Raw genomic sequence first — 16,029 nt, forward strand, 5'->3', positions numbered from 1 at the left:
AGCAGAGAGGCCGGCGGGAGCCGGCCTGGCCTCGCTGGGCCCACGGGCCTCTGCCAGGCTTTGCTGCAGCAGCAGGCAGGGCTTTGCCAGGCTTGGCTGCAGCAGCAGGCTGGGCTTTGCCAGGCTTTGCTGCAGCAGCAGGCAGGGCTTTGCCAGGCTTTGCTGCAGCAGCAGGCTGGGCTTTGCCAGGCTTTGCTGCAGCAGCAGGCAGGGCTTTGCCAGGCTTTGCTGCAGCAGCAGGCAGGGCTTTGCCAGGCTTTGCTGCAGCAGCAGGCAGGGCTTTGCCAGGCTTTGCTGCAGCAGCAGGCTGGGCTTTGCCAGGCTTTGCTGCAGCAGCAGGCAGGGCTTTGCCAGGCTTTGCTGCAGCAGCAGGCAGGGCTTTGCCAGGCTTTGCTGCAGCAGCAGGCTGGGCTTTGCCAGGCTTTGCTGCAGCAGCAGGCAGGGCTTTGCCAGGCTTTGCTGCAGCAGCAGGCTGGGCTTTGCCCTCGCAGCACCTCCCTTCTGCCCTCACAGGCCAGGGAATGTCCCCAGAAGGATGGTCCACGTACTTGGTCTCTTCATGGTTATCGGATACCTGGAACTAGTCCAGGTTAGTTTCTGTTCAGTCTGGATCTGCTTCGTCCCGTGTCGATGTTGCTCTCAGCGTCAACGGCTCTCTGCGTTGGCGGGCGCTGCTCCTCTGTGGTTTGTCTGCAGCTCTCCTCCAGCTGGCTGTGGCCAGCCTGTTCTTCACTTGTGGCGTGACGGGATCCTCTCTGATCCCGAGGGCCCTTTTTCCGCGTGGTCAGGCCTGTGACGTGGGACACGGAGCCGTTGCTGTGTTCAGACGGTGCCCGTCACGGGCTGCGCGGCCGCCGCGGTGCCGCAGCGCGCGCTGTGCCTCCCGTGCCGCGCCGGGGTTGCGGCGGCCCCGCGCTGCCCGTGCTGCGGGCACAGGAGGACGTGGCAACAGCGAATACATTCCGCTGCTTTGGTCCCTGTTGTTGTAGGTTATACTCATCAAATGACTACAAAAATAGATGTGAAATAGGATATAGAATATAGCTTGCTTCCTGGAAAACAATACTCTGCACCTTGGTGTTATTTTCTGCAATCTGAGTCTTGAGCTCAGTTTCTCTTGGTTCTTGAACTGTTACCAATATCCACTGGTTGAATCTGGCTCTTTGTACAATATTTTGAGCTCTGTATATTAAGAACTTTTAACTGCCTGGGGGACATTTTTGCTCTTTGCGAGGTTTAACACTCGGCTGTGCTCGGGTCTGTCCGTGTCAGGGCTCGGCTGTGCTCGGGTCTGTCCGTGCAGGGCTGGGCTGTGCTCGGGTCTGCCCGTGCCAGGGCTGGGCTGTGCTCGGGTCTGTCCGTGCAGGGCTGGGCTGTGCTCGGGTCTGTCCGTGCAGGGCTCGGCTGTGCTCGGGTCTGCCCGTGCCAGGGCTGGGCTGTGCTCGGGTCTGCCCGTGCCAGGGCTCGGCTGTGCTCGGGTCTGTCCGTGTCAGGGCTGGGCTGTGCTCGGGTCTGTCCGTGCAGGGCTCGGCTGTGCTCGGGTCTGTCCGTGTCAGGGCTCGGCTGTGCTCGGGTCTGTCCGTGCAGGGCTCGGCTGTGCTCGGGTCTGCCCGTGTCAGGGCTCGGCTGTGCTCGGGTCTGTCCGTGCAGGGCTCGGCTGTGCTCGGGTCTGTCCGTGCAGGGCTCGGCTGTGCTCGGGTCTGTCCGTGTCAGGGCTCGGCTGTGCTCGGGTCTGTCCGTGTCAGGGCTCGGCTGTGCTCGGGTCTGTCCGTGCAGGGCTCGGCTGTGCTCGGGTCTGTCCGTGTCAGGGCTCGGCTGCCGGTCGCGCTCCCTGCAGGCGCCGCCGCGGGCGGGGCAGAGCCGCGCGGGTTCCCCCCGCGCCGCTCCGCGCTCCGAGCGGGTTCCCCCCGCGCCGCTCCGCGCTCCGAGCGGGTTCCCCCCGCGCCGCTCCGCGCTCCGAGCGGGTTCCCCCCGCGCCGCTCCGCGCTCCGCGCAGCCGCCCGCGCAGGTGCCGCGCCAGCTCCGCGCCCCTTACCGTGACTGGGACCTCCGGAGTGCTTGTGTACGAGAAACATTAAATAACAGCGTGATTAATGGCTTTGCGACCGTTCTGCTCCGAGTTCGGGAATATTGATAAGTGCCCCTTTATTTTTAACTGTCCAGTATACGTACATTTCCATTTTTGTTGGCTCCTTGTTCTGTCGGTAATCTTCGTTTTAAGAAAAAGAACCTCTCTGTGATTATTCAATAATTTTGTAATTGGAATGTTAAATCTCTGTGAAAGGTGCCAGTATCAAACTATGAATATTCTTTGTTAATGTGGTAGAGTACATACGGATTGTTCAGTTACCAGACACATTCATACATAGCTCAGATTTTTATTATTTTTCCTTCTCAAATTAAGTAGTCACAAAGAATCTGTTACAATGGAGTATGATGTTTACGGAGAGCGGGCAGCAGGGTGGATGATGTTAGCTGAAGACCCCTGGTTTGACGCCTGTTTTCCCGAACACGCGCTGCTGGCGGTTGCCGTCAGCCAGGAGGCCGCGCCGAGCTGCCGTGCACACGAGCTCTGCAACACCTTGCTTTTTAATGACGGTTTCTTGATTAAGCATCTGAATGACTTGGGATTATAGCTGTCTTGGAATTTTGAAGCAGTTACAGTGTTCTGCCATGAAGATAGCTCTCAGCCTTTAGAGAAACCTCAGCAGTTACGCCCATGTGAAAATCTCTGAGTCTTGGTAATGAGTCCAGCAATAAAAAGTAGAAGCTATAAAACTGTACATAGACACTCATGGATCAGTCGTTTCCTGAGCGACATTTAGTTCAGCTATTAAAAAACTCCACACACACCCCCAATTTATTTTTTAATGATTTGGATTGTTTTACTGGTAGGTTTATAGTGACTGTTGGTGTTGCCAGCTCCGTTGGTGTTGGTGTCACACTGGAAAGCAGAGTTCTGAAGATGCAGGAGAGGAGCGAGGGCGCAGCGAGAGGTGTCGGATTGTCTGGTGCTGCTGAGCTGCAACAGGAAACACCGTGGCCCTAAAAGGAGCTGAGGATGGTTAGAAATGACCGTGCGTGTTCTGTTGGCCCGCTGGAGCTGGGAACGGCGCCACGCAGGGTGATCCCGCCGGCACAGCGCGGGGTGATCCCGCCGCCAGCGCAGCGCGAAGGGTGATCCGGCCGGCACAGCGCGGGGTGATCCGGCCGGCACAGCGCGGGGTGATCCCGCCGGCACAGCGCGGGGTGATCCCGCCGGCACAGCGCGGGGTGATCCAGCCGGGACAGCGCGGGGTGATCCCGCCGCCGGCGCAGCACGAGGGGTGATCCGGCCGGCACAGCGCGGGGTGATCCGGCCGGCACAGCGCGGGGTGATCCAGCCGGGACAGCGCGGGGTGATCCCGCCGCCGGCGCAGCACGAGGGGTGATCCGGCCGGCACAGCGCAGGGTGATCCAGCCGGGACAGCGCGGGGTGATCCGGCCAGCGCAGCGCGGGGTGATCCGGCCGGCGCAGCACGAGGGGTGATCCGGCCGGCGCAGCGCGGGGTGATCCGGCCGGCGCAGCGCGGGGTGATCCCACCGGCGCAGCGCGGGGTGATCCCGCCGGCACAGCGCGGTCAGGCGCGCAGCGGTACGGCCAGAGTCAGCTCCATAAAATGTATAGACTGCAAACAAGTTAGAACTTTTAAAGTCCAACCCAGCATGTGGAGATGAATGTAGAAATGCAGCAGGGTCTTTGCGGGTGGTGTAATTAGTACAGCAGGCGGGCGATGCGGCTTCGGGCAGCGCAGCGCGGCCGGTCTGTGCCAGCGCGGCTGCGATCCCCCGTGCAGCACATGTGCGGTTCATGGCGGCACACGTCACGTCGCTCTGGTTTTGTGGAGTGAGGGTCTTCAATACCAGTCCTGTCAGTGGTTTTGCTCAAGTGAACAATCCAATTTGCTTTAACGAGAGTATCCCGTGTAACTAGGCAGGTATTTTTAGCAGAGCCCAAGTTACAGTCCAGCAACAGAGTTTTTCGAGTTTGTCATTGAATATTTGGACCCCAGTCACTTTTACACTTTATTAAAGGTGTAATTATTCAAATACTGTTGAAATTAACCTGATAACCTGTATTTGAGATACGAAGCCGGGAAAACAGTGCGTAATTGTTTGGAATGGCTGGGCTGGGGCTCCGGCTGCCTGCGCGTCAGCTGGATGGGGAAGCAATAGCAGTTTAATTGTATGTACTCGAGCTGATAAGTCCAATTCAGGAGATGATAAATTGCTGGACACCTAATTTGTTTGCAAATAAAAAGTGATAGACTGTTTTATAATGAGTTAATTTGTTTTTTTAACCTTGAATGAATAATAGACGTTTAGTGTTAATTTAGCTGTATGGGATCAAGCAGCCTATGAACAGAGTTGACAAGCATATACTTTAACATCGCTTATTATTGGTAGTTACTTTGTTGGTCGCTGTTTCTGCGCGTTAGAGCCAGTCTGCCCTTGCTTCGTGCGCTTTCTTCATTCCTTGGGAAGTGACAGTTGTATCAAAATTGACTTTTTCGAGGCAAACTCGGGTCAGCTGTTTTCACAGTGTTTCTGAGCTGCCACACAAATCCACGGCAGCCTGTGGCTTGTTTCCCGGCAGAGCTCTAGAGCTGGTTTGCCATTGCTGTCCCCGTGGCAGTGTCCCCGTGGCAGTGTCCCCGTGGCACTGTCCCCGTGGCAGTGTCCCCATGGCACTGCCCCCGTGGCAGTGTCCCTGTGGCACTGTCCCCGTGGCAGTGTCCCCGTGGCACTGTCCCCATGGCAGTGTCCCCATGGCACTGCCCCCGTGGCAGTGTCCCTGTGGCACTGCCCCCGTGGCAGTGTCCCCGTGGCACTGTCCCCGCACACGGGTGCAGCGCTGAGCGGGCACAGCCAGTTGCTCCGTCACACTCGGGTACCCACAGCCCGGCCCTGGCGTGCTGGGCTGGCCTGGGGAGCGGGGCCGGGCACAGAGCGGGCGCAGCACGGCGCAGGGCCGGGCACAGAGCAGGCGCAGGGCCGGGCGCAGAGCGGGCGCAGGGCCGGGCACAGAGCGGGCGCAGGGCCGGGCACAGAGCGGGCCCAGCACGGGGCAGGGCCGGGCACAGAGCAGGCGCAGGGCCGGGCGCAGAGCGGGCCCAGCACGGGGCCGGGCGCAGAGCGGGCGCTGGGCCGGGCGCAGAGTGGGCGCAGAGCGGGCGCAGGGCCGGGCGCAGAGCGGGCCCAGCACGGGGCCGGGCGCAGAGCGGGCGCTGGGCCGGGCGCAGAGCGGGCGCAGAGCGGGCGCAGGGCCGGGCGCAGAGCGGGCACAGGGCCGGGCGCAGAGCGGGCGCTGGGCCGGGCGCAGGGCCGGGCGCAGAGCGGGCGCAGAGCGGGCGCTGGGCCGGGCGCAGAGCGGGCGCAGGGCCGGGCCCAGCACGGGGCAGGGCCGGGCGCAGAGCGGGCGCAGAGTGGGCGCTGGGCCGGGCGCAGAGCAGTCCCAGCGCGGTGTGTTGATGGGGCGGCCGCGGGCAGGCCCGGCGGGCAGGCGCTGTTGTGGCGGGTACCCGGAGGGCCTGAGCTGTTTCCCATCTCGGATTTTGCTGTTTGAAGTCTCTTAAAGTTCATTGCGACATAAGTGGCCCAGATAAGGTGCGCCCGTATCGCACCCGATAACAGCACTTGATGTGCCATTATTGCCTTCCTGTCTGGAGCTGCTGCAGGTTCTCGTTTGCCGTGTTTCCCGTGACTGAAATGGGGCAGCTAATAGAGTGCACTTCACTAATGGGAAACGAATAGGTGCTCTTGGTGCTGGGTTTGTGAGCACGCGGAGCACGTTCTGGCTGGCAGCGCGGTGCCCGCGGTGCCCGCGGCGCTGGCCCCGGCCCGGTGCCGATAAGGGCTTCCTGACACACCGCGCCACCCGCGCCGCCGGGCCCCGGTAAATGGGTTCCTTGGTTAAACATTGCAAGAGTTGGGTTGAACTTTGGCTTTAAATATTCATTAAAGCTAATTATGGATTTTATGACTACATGAATTACAGTTTCTGTGTCATCATCAGTAATTTATTTTAAATTTATTTAAAGCAATCTTTCTATATTAACTTTATCACATTTAGTGAGGTAACGCAGTAAATGTTTACTCTCTACAGCAATTAAACTTTTATTCAGGTATTTCCTTTATGCATTAAATTTCCACAGCTGAAATGACGTACTTGAAAAAGAAATTATGCCAATTACCTGTTAAAAAAATACATAGCTGGTTAAATCTTCAGGCTTTTGTGGCAAGATTTCTGTATAATCGAAGGAACAGTGTTTTCGATAGTGTCAGATGCGTCATCCATCAGAGCCAACTTGTTCATCTTGCCATCAATTCCAGTTTTTCCAGATGAGTCTTTCGCTGTGGAATAAGGAAAGAAATGTCCAGTATCGTACTGAGTATCGTTCTGAACCCGTTGAAAAGCAGCCAACATTGAACTGCAGTCTTCTAGCAGGGAAGATATGGGGGTTTTCTCCGCAGTACTGATTTGGGGGGAGAATCAAAGCTCTCCAGTTACCCCGAGTGAAGTCTGCTGCGTTCCACAGCTGCAGCACGGCCCCGTAACGCGCTGGGACAGCGTGCGGGGGACAGCGCGGGGACAGCATGCTGGGGACAGCGCTGGGACAGCGTGCTGGGGACAGCATGCTGGGGACAGCGCGGGGACAGCATGCTGGGGACAGCGCGGGGACAGCATGCTGGGGACAGCACTGGGACAGCATGCGGGGGACAGCATGCTGGGGACAGCGCGGGGACAGCGTGCGGGGGACAGCGCTGGGACAGCATGCTGGGGACAGCACTGGGACAGCATGCTGGGGACAGCGCTGGGACAGCATGCTGGGGACAGCACTGGGACAGCATGCTGGGGACAGCGCTGGGACAGCGTGCGGGGGACAGCGCTGGGACAGCGTGCGGGGGACAGCGCTGGGACAGCGTGCGGGGGACAGCGCTGGGACAGCGTGTGGGACACAGCGCTGGGACAGCATGCGGGGGACAGCGCTGGGACAGCATGCGGGGGACAGCGCGCTGGGGACAGCGCGCTGGGACAGCGCGCTGGGGACAGCGCTGGGGACAGCATGCGGGGGACAGCGCTGGGGACAACATGCGGGGGTCAGCGCTGGGACAGCATGCTGGGGACAGCATGCTGGGGACGGCGCTGGGACAGCATGCGGGGGTCAGCGCTGGGACAGCATGCTGGGGACAGCGCTGGGGACAGCGCTGGGGACAGTATGCGGGGGACAGCGCTGGGGACAGTATGCGGGGGACAGCGCTGGGACAGCATGCGGGGGACGGCGCTGGGACAGCATGCTGGGGACAGCGCGCTGGGGACAGCATGCTGGGGACAGCGCTGGGACAGCATGCTGGGGACAGCACTGGGACAGCATGCGGGCGTCAGCGCTGGGACAGCATGCTGGGGACAGCGCTGGGACAGCATGCGGGGGACAGCGCTGGGACAGCATGTGGGGGTCAGCGCTGGGACAGCATGTGGGGGTCAGCGCTGGGACAGCATGCGGGGGACAGCGCTGGGACAGCGCGCTGGGGACAGCGCTGGGGACAGCATGTGGGCGTCAGCGCTGGGACAGCATGCGGGGGACAGCGCTGGGACAGCATGCGGGGGACAGCGCTGGGACAGCATGCTGGGGTCAGCGCTGGGACAGCATGCTGGGGACAGCGCTGGGGACAGCATGCGGGGGACAGCGCTGGGACAGCATGCGGGGGACGGCGCTGGGACAGCATGCGGGCGTCAGCGCTGGGACAGCATGCGGGCGTCAGCGCTGGGACAGCATGCGGGGGACAGCGCTGGGACAGCATGCTGGGGTCAGCGCTGGGACAGCATGCGGGGGACAGCGCTGGGACAGCATGCGGGGGACGGCACTGGGACAGCATGCTGGGGTCAGCGCTGGGACAGCATGCGGGGGACAGCGCTGGGACAGCGCGCTGGGGACAGCGCTGGGACAGCATGCGGGGGACAGCGCTGGGACAGCATGCTGGGGACAGCGCTGGGGACAGCACAGGACGGCCTGGGGCCACACGGGAAACTGTCCCTGGGCTGCCTGCAGGATTTCGTGGGCAAGTCTAAGTGGTTGATTTTAAGAGCTTTTAAAGCAAAGCTGTTTAGTTACCGTAGGTAGGGGAGACAGAAGGATAATCGGCAATCACTGTTAACATTGTTGTGCGTTTCTAAGCTACTTGGCCAAACTAAAAATTGTTATTGTTCATGACTGTCCTATCTGACTTTAAAGTTTGCTTTCTGCTCTGTTTGTTAGGGTGTATAAATATGTCTATTTGTGCTGTTCACAGTGCCTGAACTCCGCTGTGAAGCAGAATGTGCATGAAGTGAAGTGGCGGCGCAGGCAGCAGCGTGTGGCGCTTCCTCGGTTGGAATTTTTGGGAGGTGACCTGTTTGGGGTGGTCGATGGTTCCCGCTGTGTTCCTGTGTTACGTTACTCAGATGCCGTATGTACGGCTGCTGCTCTGTGTGCCACTGCATCCTTCTGCGAAGAATGTTAACGTTGTAGATAAGAAAATCAAGCAAAGGTCTATACTTCAAATTCATATCGTTTACATTTATCATTAAACTGTCATTTTATGGGAAAGAAATTGAATCAATAGAATCTCCTAAACAAAAGGATCTGAAATAAAGGGTTTTTTTACTTAGATTCCATTGTGTTATGGGAGTGCATTGTAACTGCACTCGGTCATTTTAACACGTTAGCGTTTGTGTACAGAAGGCGATGAGGTCTGTAGCGGAGCGGAAGGGGTGGCAGCCGTGCTCCCCCATCTCAGCTGTGCTATCCCTCCATCTCAGCCGTGCTCCCCCATCTCAGCCGTGCTCCCCCATCTCAGCCGTGCTCCCCCATCTCAGCCGTGCTCTCCCCCATCTCAGCCGTGCTCTCCCCCATCTCAGCTGTGCTATCCCTCCATCTCAGCCGTGCTCCCCCATCTCAGCCGTGCTCTCCCATCTCAGCCGTGCTCCCCCATCTCAGCCGTGCTCTCCCCCATCTCAGCCGTGCTGTCCCATCTCAGCCGTGCTCCCCCATCTCAGCCGTGCTCTCCCTCCATCTCAGCCGTGCTCCCCCATCTCAGCCGTGCTCCCCCATCTCAGCCGTGCTCTCCCTCCATCTCAGCCGTGCTCTCCCATCTCAGCCGTGCTCCCCATCTCAGCCGTGCTCCCCCATCTCAGCCGTGCTCTCCCTCCATCTCAGCCGTGCTCTCCCATCTCAGCCGTGCTCTCCCATCTCAGCCGTGCTCTCCCATCTCAGCCGTGCTCTCCCTCCATCTCAGCCGTGCTCCCCCATCTCAGCCGTGCTCTCTCCCATCTCAGCCGTGCTCCCCCATCTCAGCCGTGCTCTCCCATCTCAGCCGTGCTCCCCCATCTCAGCCGTGCTCTCCCATCTCAGCCGTGCTCCCCCATCTCAGCCGTGCTCTCCCATCTCAGCCGTGCTCCCCCATCTCAGCCGTGCTCTCCCATCTCAGCCGTGCTCCCCCATCTCAGCCGTGCTCTCTCCCATCTCAGCCGTGCTCCCCCATCTCAGCCGTGCTCTCCCCCATCTCAGCCGTGCTCTCCCATCTCAGCCGTGCTCTCCCATCTCAGCCGTGCTCTCCCCCATCTCAGCCGTGCTCTCTCCCATCTCAGCCGTGCTCTCCCCCATCTCAGCCGTGCTCTCCCCCATCTCAGCCGTGCTCTCCCCCATCTCAGCCGTGCTCCCCCATCTCAGCCGTGCTCTCCCCCATCTCAGCCGTGCTCCCCCATCTCAGCCGTGCTCCCCCATCTCAGCCGTGCTCTCCCATCTCAGCCGTGCTCCCCCATCTCAGCCGTGCTCTCCCATCTCAGCCGTGCTCCCCCATCTCAGCCGTGCTCTCCCATCTCAGCCGTGCTCCCCCATCTCAGCCGTGCTCTCTCCCATCTCAGCCGTGCTCTCCCATCTCAGCCGTGCTCTCCCCCATCTCAGCCGTGCTCCCCCATCTCAGCCGTGCTCTCCCATCTCAGCCGTGCTGTCCCGTCGCAGCCGTGCTCCCCCATCTCAGCCGTGCTCTCCCTCCATCTCAGCCGTGCTCCCCCATCTCAGCCGTGCTCCCCCATCTCAGCCGTGCTCTCCCATCTCAGCTGTGCTCTCCCCCATCTCAGCCGTGCTCTCCCCCATCTCAGCCGTGCTCCCCCATCTCAGCCGTGCTCTCCCATCTCAGCCGTGCTCTCCCCCATCTCAGCTGTGCTCTCCCTCCATCTCAGCCGTGCTCCCCCATCTCAGCCGTGCTCCCCCATCTCAGCCGTGCTCCCCCATCTCAGCCGTGCTCCCCCATCTCAGCCGTGCTCCCCCATCTCAGCCGTGCTCTCCCTCCATCTCAGCCGTGCTCTCCCATCTCAGCCGTGCTCTCCCATCTCAGCCGTGCTCTCCCCCATCTCAGCCGTGCTCCCCCATCTCAGCCGTGCTCCCCATCTCAGCCGTGCTCCCCCATCTCAGCCGTGCTCTCCCTCCATCTCAGCCGTGCTCTCCCATCTCAGCCGTGCTCTCCCATCTCAGCCGTGCTCTCCCCCATCTCAGCCGTGCTCCCCCATCTCAGCCGTGCTCTCCCATCTCAGCCGTGCTCTCCCCCATCTCAGCCGTGCTCTCCCATCTCAGCCGTGCTCTCCCCCATCTCAGCCGTGCTCTCCCATCTCAGCCGTGCTCTCCCCCATCTCAGCTGTGCTCTCCCCCATCTCAGCCGTGCTCTCTCCCATCTCAGCCGTGCTCTCCCATCTCAGCCGTGCTCCCCCATCTCAGCCGTGCTCTCCCATCTCAGCTGTGCTCTCCCCCATCTCAGCCGTGCTCTCCCCCATCTCAGCCGTGCTCCCCCATCTCAGCTGTGCTCCCCCATCTCAGCCATGCTTCCCCATCTCAGCTGTGCTCCCGCCCGCGGCTCCGGCCCGCGGGGGCGGCACCGCGGTGCCCGGAGCCGCACGACCTCGCCCAGCCCTGCGCACCACGAGCGGGCGCTCGCTGCCGCGGCCGCCCAGCCAAGCTCCTGCTGCAGAGCTCTTCAGAACCGGTCTGTAAAATGCAGGTAAAGCTGTCAGAAGTTAAGCAGTGAGCGAATCAGAATGCTCAGAAAGAAAGTTGTACCTTGAGCACAAGTGGCAGTATTATTTTTAGTAGAATTCTGGCGTCTAAATAAAGCAGGGTTGGGGCATCTTGGTTCCTCTTGGTTTACTTATTGACCTGTTACAGAACTCATAGTCATGCCACCTAGATTTACATTTTCTCCTGTCTTTAAAATCATTTGTGCCTGATTCGGATAGGCCGCTATCTCCAGTTATTTATTCTGGTTAACCTTTCCCATCGGCTGTGGCGAGGCCAGCTCTGGTGAGGATGAAGGGACGGACGTTTCAACGAGAAAGGCACGTTCTGCGGCCACGGGCCCTGAGGAACAGCAGAGTTCCCCTAACAGCGTTCAGGTGTTGTGGGTAGGGTGAACTGGCCACGTTACTGACGTAGCCCAGGATTTCCATTCCAGGATCCTGTTTTCATTCCCTTTATAATTTTTTGGACCATTTGGGATGATATTTTTCTGATACTTTTCAGATGTTTGTCAAGGCTCTTTTTTTTTTTCCTTCTGGAGCCCACATTAGCAGCTCCAATGAAGCTGTGTCCTTATAGTGAGCTCCTAAAGAGTGATACCAGATGAGGGAGTGTTATCTTCGTATGTGTCAGATTTTGCCTTGTGCATTGAGGAAAGAGATGGGGCAGCTGGGAAGAATTGGGCAAGAGCAGGAGCGGGGAGAACGGCTCTGGAGAACACGGCTTCAGTGAACCCTCTCTTAGAATAGCTGCTGTAAAATAATCCTAATTAACTGGATTTTATAACTGAGAATTCATCTAGCTGTTTGTCCTTTCATTTTTTTGGTAACGCAGATATATATCAGAATCAAGTTATTTACATCTGGTATAATACTTACGCTGTAAGCTTCTATCTAAGCGCAGTTCTCTAAACAGATCAGGGGCTGAACTGCACCGTCCTTGCCCTCAGAAGTACTTGACTGGATTGCACTGATTGCAGTAGGGTAGAACTGCCTGTGCACGGAGTGTGCCCGTGCTGAGAAGACAAGGCGTTAGTGCGGTACATGAAGTTCTGTGACGCAGAACCGCCCCATGAGACGCCTGCTCGTCCGAGCCCAGGAACCCGGGGACGGTCACCACCCTCACCGGTCCCTGCGGACTGGGGTGTCCTGGGGCGCCCTGGCTGGGACTGGGGCGTCCTGGCTGGGCCTGGGGTGTCCTGGCTGGGCCTGGGGTGTCCTGGCTGGGACTGGGGCGTCCTGGCTGGGCCTGGGGTGTCCTGGCTGGGCCTGGGGCGTCCTGGCTGGGCCTGGGGTGTCCTGCCTGGGCCTGGGGCGTCCTGGCTGGGCCTGGGGCGTCCTGGCTGGGCCTGTGGTGCCATGGCTGGGCCTGGGGTGCCATGGCTGGGCCTGGGGTGCCGTGGCTGGGCCTGGGGTGTCCTGACTGGGACTGGGGTGTCCTGGCTGGGACTGGAGTGTTCTGGCTGGGCCTGGGGTGTCCTGGCTGGGCCTGGGGTGTCCTGGCTGGGCCTGGGGTGTCCTGGCTGGGACTGGGGTGTCCTGGCTGGGCCTGGGGTGCCCTGGCTGGGCCTGGGGTGCCCCGTCGGCCCCGCGCGCTGCCCGCGGCCCAGCCCCCGCTGTGCGTCAGGCTGGCTGTGACGCCACCTCCCCGCGGAGCGCCGTGCCACTGCTCCCTGCCGCCCGCGATCCCTCGCTGGCGTGTCCGAGCGCTGTCCGAGCGCAGTCACACAGGGCGCTCTAACGCACGGCTCGCTGCCTTTCCACTGAATTCACAGTTGTGACCACGTGCATTTTTATGTCAGGGTTTTCTGAGGAGTCGCGCGGGTGGGATCGGTGCTGGGGAGGTGCGGGTCGGTGTCGCTCACGGCGCCCGGCCGGCCGGTGTTCCCGGAGCACGGCTGGCGATGGTGCCCTTGCCGTGGTCAGTCAGCCGCCAGGGATCTGCTTTATAATGCCTTAAAAACTTCAGAGAAGCACCAGAGGAAATGAATACTTTATAGATCTTTAAAATGTAAAAATTAGTAATGCTATTTATTAGTAATTTAATTTCTTCTGATTTTTTGTTCGTGGGGGTTTTTGGTTTTGTTGTAATTGGAAAGCAGGATACTTTAGTAGGCCAAAGCAGATATTTTTATAATTCCTCATTGTTTCTTACAGGCTCTGGGAAGTTTCTACTTTCTTCATGAATCTTTGAAAAACATCTACCAGTTTGATTTTAAAGGTAAGCAAAGGAACTAGAAGTTGTTAACTGGCTTTGTACATGAAGGCACCGTTTCTGTTGCCTTTCCTGTGGTGCGCAGCCGTTTTGCACGGTGTGCAGATGTCTGTGTGACGCGTGCGAGTCCACTGAGAGCAGACGGCACTTCTCTTGGCTTTAATAGGTCTCGTGGAAGAAGTCAATGGGCCGGGCACAGGTTGAACGCGGTGCATTAATCATTCCCGTGCGCACGGGCCTTTGGATCCATAGAGAGCCCCGGTGGTTTCAGACGAGCTCTGAATGGCCACAAGGTTCTTCCACGTACATCAGCTATGGGAGCAAGACCTCCCGTGTCCAGCAGTGCTGGTCACTGTGCAGCGCAGCTGAGGTGGATTGATGGTGAACGGTACCCTGGAGCAGTGCAGGGCAGCGCAAGGTGTCATTGTTTTCAACCCACATTGATCCGTCAGGTTGGAGGTCTTGCTAAATCTCAGAAGTTTAAGAGTAACACTAGGCAATGCGCATTAAATATTGGAAATATCATAGAAAATTATTGAATGCTTCCTGCAGTCTATAGAGAAAAGATTACATACAATTCATATTATTTCAGTTGAGAAGTGTCTGTATATTAAATAAAAAAATTTCTGAGCTTCATTTAGCTGACTGGGCTGAACCACATTAGTTCCACATCCAGCATCCCATTAATTTGAGACGCTGTTCAAACGGTGGTAACTACGGAGAGAACTAATTGTCTTAATTATATAGATTCATTATTTTTGTTCTCAGCAGAGACAGATCCTCTCTGCTCATGTAATTGAGGGTACAGGGTCTTCCTTCCCTGAGATATGTGAATGGTTGTTCCATACGTACAGCAATTCCAGATTCAGCCACCATAAGTCCTCCTGTCATCATCAGTTTCGACGCGGAAGGAAAATCTCAGCTACAATATCAGAGGCAGTTCAGAGCAGATTTTGTTTCTGAGAGGCTGTGCTGGAAACCTCAGTGGTGACGTAGGGACTTGATAGAGGCCACGTCCAGTCTGTGTCCTGAGCTGGAGGGCTTGTGCAGACACTGCTAACGGTAGCACAGGGTGTTTCCAAGAGACGGGCCCAAGCTGCAGTCGCCAGCACTCGGAATCGGGTCCCGTTTTGAGCCCCGCGTTGCCGGGCGGGCTGCGTGCGGCCGGCGGTGCCGGGGAGCGGGCGCTGCGCTCTGCTCGGGCGTCCGTGTCCCAGTCCCTCGGTGTTCCCTCTGCCGTGAGAGTGGCTTCGTGCGTCAGTAACGTGCAAGTGAACGTGCGCAGCGAGCTCTGGACTCTGACACCCTTGTGGAGCACCGGGGAGTAGCTGCGGGGCACTGGGGAGCAGCTGGGGTGTGCCAGGGAGCATGGGGGAGCACCAGGGAGCAGCCGCGGAGCACTGGGGAGCACCGGGGAACCACCGTGGCGCACTGGGGAGCAGCCATGGAGCACTGGGGAGCAGCCGCGGAGCACCGGGGAGCAGCTGTGGAGCACCGGGGAGCAGCCGCAGAGCACCAGGGTGCAGCTGCAGAGCACCGCGGAGCACCGGGGAGCAGCCGCGGAGCACCGGGGAGCAGCCGCGGAGCACCGGGGAGCAGCCGCAGAGCACCAGGGTGCAGCTGCAGAGCACCGCGGAGCACCGGGGAGCAGCCGCAGAGCACCGCGGAGCACCGGGGAGCAGCCGTGGAGCACCGCGGAGCACCGGGGAGCAGCCGCGGAGCACCGGGGAGCAGCCGCGGAGCCGCCGCACTGCTCCAGTCCCAGCTCCAGCTCCCTCCCCTGCCCGGAGCTCCTCTGCGTCCTGCGACAGCGGCCTTAGGAGAAGAGGGGCTTTCTGAGCTTGTTAATTGTTGATTAACAGCTTTTTCACTGCCAAACAGCTTCTAAAAGAAAATACAAGGATTTTAAAAAGTGAGAAAATTGAAGGAAAAAGTGTAGGGGAAAATAATTAATATGAAGGAAATAAACAGATATTTTTTCCAGAAAATAAACACTTTAAGTGTTCGGTGCTTTGTTTTCCTTGGGAAAACCTTACAAAGCCAGATGAGGTGTGGACCGTGCACACAAAGACGTGTTTGGCCCAGTCGTCCCTTGGGAGGAAAAGCTTCCAAACACAATCTGAAGGCGAGAGGCGCGGCGCTGAGCGGTGCTGTGAGTCCCCCGCTGCTCCCCGCGCGGAGCGGGATCGGCTCCCGCTGTGGGGTTGGTGAGAGGCGGGCCCGCAGCTCCCATCGCTCAGCAGAACGCACAGCCTGCCTCTTCTCTCATGACTTTTGACGTCTTCACAGTGTATTAAGCTCTTAAATCAGAGGAAAAATCCAAATGGATACGAACGTTCTCTGCACAAAAATCATTATGGAATTCTGGTTCTACTCAAAAGCATGCAAAAAATAGATGTTTATGTACGATTCAATATTCCCGTAGTGTCCCTGTATCTTTTCAGAATTCTGCACACAGCTGATGTGACTGAACACGGTCTTTGGATTGTCTCTGTTTGTCAGTTCTCGGGAAGAGGTATTTGAGATTCGACACGAGAACAGTTTTCCCTGCAGCCCCGCGTGTCACCCGCCGCAGCGCGGGAGCCGTTGGGCTGTGTTTGCGGCGGCCGGCGCCCCGGGTGCCCGCCGCGGCAGCCGCCACCGGCCGTGGCGTGGCGGCCGTGCTCTGGGCAGCAGCGGGACCAAGGACAAGTGCGTCCAGAAGCGGAACCTCTCGTTCACGAGCTGT

At 58.9% G+C, this 16,029-nt stretch overlaps 1 protein-coding gene across 1 annotated transcript in view; it reads left to right on the forward strand.

Annotated features, from left to right (window-relative positions):
• Positions 1-16,029, forward strand: part of INPP5A (inositol polyphosphate-5-phosphatase A) — a 219,139-nt gene that overhangs the window by 97,420 nt on the left and 105,690 nt on the right. The window contains exon 5 of the mRNA XM_082054376.1: positions 13,244-13,307. Coding sequence (XP_081910502.1) covers positions 13,244-13,307 — 64 coding nt within the window. The remainder of the gene's footprint in view (positions 1-13,243; positions 13,308-16,029) is intronic.

The sequence above is a fragment of the Streptopelia decaocto genome, assembly GCF_964273445.1.
Source record: "Streptopelia decaocto genome assembly, chromosome: 5".
Classification (NCBI taxonomy): Eukaryota; Metazoa; Chordata; class Aves; order Columbiformes; family Columbidae; genus Streptopelia; species Streptopelia decaocto.